This window comes from Lipotes vexillifer, unplaced genomic scaffold, assembly GCF_000442215.2.
Source record: "Lipotes vexillifer unplaced genomic scaffold, Lipotes_vexillifer_v1.1 scaffold109, whole genome shotgun sequence".
In the NCBI taxonomy this organism is placed as follows: Eukaryota; Metazoa; Chordata; class Mammalia; order Artiodactyla; family Lipotidae; genus Lipotes; species Lipotes vexillifer.
The window spans coordinates 2,092,667-2,099,994 of NW_006790015.1; the positions used below are offsets into that span (position 1 = coordinate 2,092,667).

General features: G+C 44.4%; 1 protein-coding gene across 1 annotated transcript in view; it reads left to right on the top strand.

The window, feature by feature from the left end:
- Positions 1–7,328, top strand: part of VPS13D (vacuolar protein sorting 13 homolog D) — a 242,824-nt gene that overhangs the window by 193,388 nt on the left and 42,108 nt on the right. The window contains exon 65 of the mRNA XM_007463189.1: positions 387–582. Within this exon, the coding sequence (XP_007463251.1) occupies positions 387–582 (196 nt within the window). The remainder of the gene's footprint in view (positions 1–386; positions 583–7,328) is intronic.

Genomic DNA, 7,328 nt, shown 5'->3' on the forward strand with positions numbered 1-7,328 from the left:
GACGCGCAGGCTCAGCGGCCACGGCTCACGGGCCCAGCCGCTCCGCGGCATGTAGGATCTTCCCGGACCGGGGCACGAGCCCGTGTCCCCTGCATCGGCAGGCGGACTCTCAACCACTGCGCCACCAGGGAACCCCTCTTTGATTCTTTTAAAAGTGAAACGCGCTTTACTTCTGACTAATGTGTAATGTATATTCTCTGACTCTAAACTCAGTGGGCAAGTCTGCTGCCTCCCCATCTTGAGTTGGCCTGCCTGTGGCCTATCAAGAGATTGACATTATGCCCCTAAGTTTACCTTGCCAGGTGCATGGAATTGAGGGGTTTGTCTTTAAATGCTTTTGCTTTTGTCCTTGGCCAGCTTACAATAGCCTTTGTCTTTTCTGCTAGGTATCATTGGTGGACTGACCAGTGTTATAACCTCAACGGTGGAAGGTGTGAAAACAGAAGGGGGTGTCAGCGGTTTCATATCTGGCCTTGGGAAGGGGCTTGTTGGCACTGTAACCAAGCCAGTGGCAGGCGCCCTGGACTTTGCATCAGAAACAGCCCAGGCAGTGAGAGACACAGCCACACTTAGTGGCCCCAGGTCAGTGGTTGTCGGAGGAGTGGCTTGTGCAGTTTCCAGCCCGGGTCTGCTGCCTCTCCTGAGCCATACTGATATGTTGAATCCTATACTTTTTCTGCCTTAATGATGTGATTTTTTAAAATTTGAATACATGTAACTAAAATTTCTGACCTGCCTAATATAGAGGCATGAAAAATGAGGCACAAAGATCTGGCATGAATTTTTCCAGATCTATATTTATATCTGTATCTATCTATCTATATCTATATCTGCCTGTACTGGATGTGTGTGTGTGTGTGTGTGTGTGTGTGTGTGATGTTGTTTTTCATTAGAGGAGTGAGAAATACGATTGGATCCTTACACACATCCCCTGTTCACCAAACTAACTAGACCCCTACATGCCCATTAAGAATACTCTCAGGCCATAGGCTGTGTCTTGCTCCGAGGCCCCATGGGGTGGTTTGAGAATCCCTGCAACTGCGGTTCACCACATGGGTCTGTCCCTTCTTAGCTCTCCTTCCACTTGAAAGTGCCAGCCAGTTCCCCAACCTGATAAAGAAACTCCCCAAGGAAGTTGGCAGTTCTTCTGTGGGATGCTGTCTTGCCTTGATACCAGCTGAGACAGGAAATCAGTGACAGCCCGTATGGCTCCAAATCTCACAGAATCCAACAACTTTAACTTCGCTCTTTGTGTTAGTGGCCTATTTTAGCCTCCCTTTTTCAGAGTGACTAATTGGGGATCTTATCAACAAAGGGTATAATGAGTGTTACGGTTCCCAGCCAAACTGGACTCCACTTAAGCCCAGGAGGATTTCACTGCTGCCTGGTTAATGGATATTCCCTGAGTGAATCAGTGTCCCCTTTTAGAACGCCTAGGGCCTGGGCCACGTCCACACCCTATCGCTCCCTCAAATAGGATTTGAAGTGAAACCGTCCCCAGTTAAAATGAATCCATTTTCTGTCACCAGGAAACCTTACTGATGACACATTACTGCACTAGGGGAAATGCTTAAGATTGTAGACTGGGACCACGTAATATGTTCTGCCAGAAAGTCTTCCATCTGGAAGCAGCTGCTTTTTTAAAAAAGGATCTGTAGGGTTTACTTTAGTTAATTTTACATTCTCTTCTCAGACACAGAGCTGAAATAATCCTTGAGTATATTTTGAAGCATTTATGGAGTTGGGAAGAGGGGCAGGAGGGAGCCTTCAAAAGTGTTTCCAGTTAGTTTTTCCATGTCTGCTCAAAGCCCAAGAAGTCTGCCACAGGTATTTTGTTAGGACAGTAAGACCTAATGAAGCACGAGCTAAGCGGAAGGCCCCTAAGAATTCCAGAAGATCCATCCTCATCCTTAAAATCCGAGAGTGGTCAAGGGACTGAGTGAGTTGTTTCCAAAAGGGTCTGAGATGTATATGTTAAATTGAGAAATATTATATTTTGTGCTGTAAACTCGAATGATGTTGACCAGAAAGAAATCACTTGCATTTTATACACTGTCAGTCTGGAAATCTTGATAAAGTTTTGCATATTTTTTAGGGCACAAAATGGTTGCTGCAGAAAGGTGATGGTGTCATTTTTACCAGTTGTCTGGCTTTGCTGTAGAAGGTTCTCTTTAGTGTCAGTCGGTGTATATCTGTCACTCATTCATTTTTCAGTTAGTAAATATTGATTGAAAATTGCCTAAGATCTCAGGGTGGGGAATATAGCAGAAAGCAAGGCTGTCCCTAGTCTCAGAGGACTTACAGTCAAGCGGGGTGGCAAACATAAAACAGATAATCATATAAATAATAATTTGCTAAAATTGCGATAAATGACACAGGAGATTTACAGAGTGCTGTGAGACTGTATAATTAGAGAAGGCGAGGAGTAGAAGGTTTGCTAACGTGGGGTCAGTGGGGTCAAGGGAAGTGACTTTCCTAGGGAAGTGACACTTGAGATGAAGCCTGAAGGAGAAGTATGACTTGGCCAGGTGACGAGAAGAAAGAATCACCTTCTAGGTAAAGGGGTGCAGGGAGGCTATGCAGCTTGTCTCAAAGCGACCAGCAGTTGGGCAGTCTAATTCAAGTGCCCAGAACGGCTGTCTTCTAGTCACTCACTCCTCCTGGAAACAAAAGCTCTAGTGATGAGTGAGGGGCAGCCAGCTAGCCGTGGGCCTACAGACACGGAAGCTCAAAGCGGGGGGCATTAAGCTGCTGCCTCTCCTCTCTGTCCCTGGAGGAGCCAGTAGTGGGAGAGCCAAGGCTGCAGTTACCACGTGCTAGACCTGTGAACTGAGGGCCTCAGAGAAGCTTGGCCCTTTACCCTTCATTGCACTGAAAAGGCGCTACAGATTCTTCGGAAACTCTTTAACCAATTTCCCTTAGTCCATTCGTCTAGATCCAAAAGTAGGGTTATTAACAAGGAGCCAAGCACTAGAGAGAAAAGAGCACTTGACCCCGAAAACCATAACACTCGGCCCCAACCCCCTTACCTATGAGCTTTGGGCCCTTGGTCAAGCCTCCTAGCCTCTCGAAGCCTCAGTTTCTTCCTCGATGAACTGGGATAAATATACCTGTTTATTTATTCTATCTCTCAGAGGTTTGAAGCCCAACCAGAGTTATTTTAATGTGGATGCCATAAAGAACTATAAAATGCTGGGTGATATTACTTTTGAAGTCACATTAAAGGAGCAGAGAGATTTTTGCAGGTGGAGGAATGTTGCAGGGCCTTGAGGGTTTGTTCTGACGACGCTGTGATCTCTTAGGAACGCACTAGCTCTACCAAGGGATAAATCACCCTGATTTCTTGGAAGTGAGTTACAGCCGTCTCCAAACCATCCCTGTTGATGGAACAGGGTCCAGGGGTGTTACTCAGGGTTTTTCCCCTCTGTTTAGACAACAGGGACTAACTAATGGTTTGAAGGGATTAGAAGTGAGATTCTGACCGAGGGCTGACCTGAGCCCAGGGACTGAGCCAGCGATAGAACCCAGGAGTCCAAGGGCTCTGCCTCTGAGTCCGCTCTTGGAATGAGACTTTCTGCTTCCTTTGTAATATTTCATCCAAGCGAGGGCTTAGATCTTAGCATCTATGTTTTAACTGACCCAAATTTTAAGCAGATGATAGCAAAGTAAGCCATAAAACTGTGGAAGGCTATTCCTTCCAGTAATCCATCTGAAAAGTGGCCTTACAGGAAATATTGGCTCCTTTTTGTGTTTATTTGAACATGATTTTATTTATAGGGAACCCCCCCCCATACTTGAGCTCTTTTAGATTAAAATACTTCCAAGTTCCTCTCCTTGTTGGAGTGTGCAGGCGTTCCAAGAAGACAGCCACCTACCTTTTCCCTGAAATTTCCATGCAATCTAACAGTTCTTGGGAAGGCAGGTGGGGGTGGGGGAGAGGAGAGGGTGGAGGACAGCAGAGCCTTTGGCCTCAACATGAATGCTGTGGACCCGTATCCCCTGCTGCATTTGTTAACTGTACAAGTATGTGTGGTTTGGAACTGAAGGAAGAAGCCTTTTCCAAGGCAACGTTCTGCTGGCTCAGGTTGCATCTTCTCGTCTCCGTGTGTTGAGCCACATTTGTCTGTTCCCAAGTAAAGTTCATGAAAATGGCACCGATGCAGCCACACTTGTGGTGCCATTGAAGTCATGTAGACAAGCCCGCCACCCTTCAGGAGACCGGGCCAAAGCAGGGCACCCACTGGGCTGCACGTCCAATTCTCTGCATGTGTGGTGGTATTTGCTGGTAGCGTTTAAAAAGATACTTGGGTAGAAAGCCTCAGAGACCCAGGAGCAGCAAAAACACCATGGAAAAGAAAGAAGGGTCTGACCCTGAGCTATTTATTTGCTTGTTTATTTCTCTGAGTACCATATGTCGTACGCTTGGGGTCACATGACGTTTCAAGAAAGTAGCAGACGAAGACTTAGGAAGCTGGGCCCCTGGGGTTTCCTCCAAAATATTTCTTCACCTTTTTCGTCAAGACCCAGAACAGGGGGGAGAAGAGGGAGCTGGCAGAACTTGAAATATTTAAACTAATTTAGCAAAGCTCAGGATTGTTGGGGCTTATCTCATTATTTAAGTTAGATAAGGAGGAAGGGGCAATCTGAAGGATAATGATAGATCATTGTTTAAGAACATAGCATCAGGACTCTGATAATGTTCTGGAGTCCCGGGACCCTTGTGTTGTGCACGTAGATGTAAATTCCAGTTGCTCTGAGGGCTTTTGAGTAACCATTTGGTTGGTTTCACAGAGAAGATTTACGGTGGGCTTATTTGACTTCTTCAGTGCAGATACTCCCAAGACACCATCCAAAATCTGTCAGAGACTTTCCACTAATGGCCTCTTAAGATGTGAAACTGAAATGGATTTTTTTCAGGAAAAACCCTTTTTGTTAGTGTTTGCATCTTACCCATGACTCTCCAGGATAAAAGGTCATCAGAGGCTGAATGCTGTCAGGTTGGGCAGGTGAGAAGAAAATCAGCAAAGGGCATTTAGGGAAGGCTTCTCCTGCTCTGCCATTCTAGTCTGGCAACACTGCTCTGAGAGCAGCTGTTTGCCCTTCTTGGTATCGTACATAACACATCAAGCAGAATTGGCTTGAATTAAGCCTTTAGGGAACTTCCAAAGGTAAAAATCGAATAAAAATGTAAATGTTTGTTAGGATATATACCAGAGCTCTCAGTTTTTTCCACCGGTGTTTCCTTCTGAGGCAGAGCACGGTGGACCGACGCCCCATGGATCTGGAGGCAGAGCCAGTCCAGCATTTCCTGGAAGGTTTCTGTTTCATCTTAAAACTGTAAATGAACTTTACAGTTTACCCCATGTTTGTTTTAATAGGGTATAATGTTTTTAATTGCTACCCAGTAAAATTAGCCATTCGGAAACATACACCGTGTCATCCTGTAGCTACTGCCTCCTGCTCATTTAAGAAGTACAAGATAACCCCTTCCAGATGAGTTCTGTAGACCCCTCATAGCATCGATATAAAGCCATGGTTATTGGTCTGGGTGAAAAGCAAGAGCCTAGTACAGGTTTGACCCTGAGGCTCTGTTTCTCATCTTCGGGCGTATCTGTCTGCTGGCTTGGTAACCATCTGCTGGGGCCATGTTGACATGTCAGTTTTATCATGGGAAGGAACTCGATTTCAGTGAAACTCAAAAAGTACTGTTGCGTCCGGCTGAAGGGAAGGGACTGTTCATATCTCTCCCGTTATCCAAAAGTGGCCCCGTGGCTCTAGGGACAGCCCCTTTGTCTGTCTTCTTCTCACCCTTGGGTGTGAGGTGAGAGCCCTGTGCTCTCACTTCTGGATCTTGCCACACCAGCCCTTTCCCAAGAATGCCTGGAGGTAGATGGATCCTTCTCTCACTCCTCCTGAGCAAACCCAGAAGAAGAAACAACATTCAGAGCTGTGCTAATGACATACGATGTCTCACTCGGGTCTGAAATTAAGCTGATGAAGTTACAGGATAAGACATTTTTAAGAAACATCTTAACAGTCCTTCATGCCTTATAAGTTAAAATTTCTCTCACAGGAACACAAGCGGAGAAATCTTATTTTCTAAGACAGACTTCTTCCCTCTTGCTGAACTCTAAATACTGTATTCCCCTTTCACTCAAAGGCTCCAGACGATGCCATTCTCATTATAACTTATGGAAGGCTCAGATCTGTTGATGGAAAAAAAAAAAGTGTGTGTGTTCCTGCACACACATATTTGAGAAAAGCCTTTCCATTTCTGAAATCCCATGACTCATTTTTATGCAAGATTATCTGTTAGGGAAAAAAACCACTTTTTTGGTCATGGTACATTATTATCGTTTCTAGAAAGGAGAGCATCTATTTTTTGCCATTTTTGGCTTGCAGAGATGACTGACTTCATGGAAACGGCACTATCCTGCTTCCAAAAGTAAAAATAAATTGAATTCAGGCATGTACATCTTTGATGTACAGTCCTGCTATCTCAACTAGCAGGTCTTTGCTCAAAGAAAATAGAATGGAAAGTGTGATTGCTTTCTGATTTGGATTTCTTCCATTTAAAAATTAAATAGTCGGTCTAGGCCTTGTACATGTAGTCCCTTCCTTGTTCAGTGACTTGATTTTTTTTTTTTTTAACATCTTTATTGGGGTATAATTGCTTTACAATGGTGTGTTAGTTTCTGCTTTATAACAGAGTGAATCAGTTATACATATACATATGTTCCCATATCAGTGACTTGATTTTTAAAACTCTGGAATGACACGCAGTCTTACATACATAAGATATGCATTTGAGATTTTTGCTTTGAACTTCAAGAGAAACAGAAGTGTATTTCTTCCTGAGAAAAATTTATATTCCCTGTATTAGAGAAGAATGAAAAGCCATTTAACTGTTGGTGGAATTCCTCTGCAAAGGCATTAGGTTTACTTATTTTTAGATTTTGATGGCGGTCCTATGTCTTTCATGGTTTTCCCTTACAGAATCATCCCTCTTTGCCCAGGATGAAATTGGAATCTCCCTTAAAGAAAGGATTCAGGTTTGAGTTCATATCCCCCGCTCCCAGAGAGTTTTAGCCAGTAAGAGAATTCTGAGATAGATAGAGGACATGTGGGCTAGCAGAGAATTGAAGACTGTAGTATTGTTTTACACATGAAGGCTTCTAATCTTTGGTGGAAGAAGAGGTAGGTTTGGGTGTTATTAACCCTGCGTTTCCTTTGCCCCGATACCTTTATCTAGCACTCTTTTGCCAGACTGCCTCTCAGAGACAGACCTTTGCTAAGTTTCTCACTAGTCTGTCAGATGGGCGGGGGGG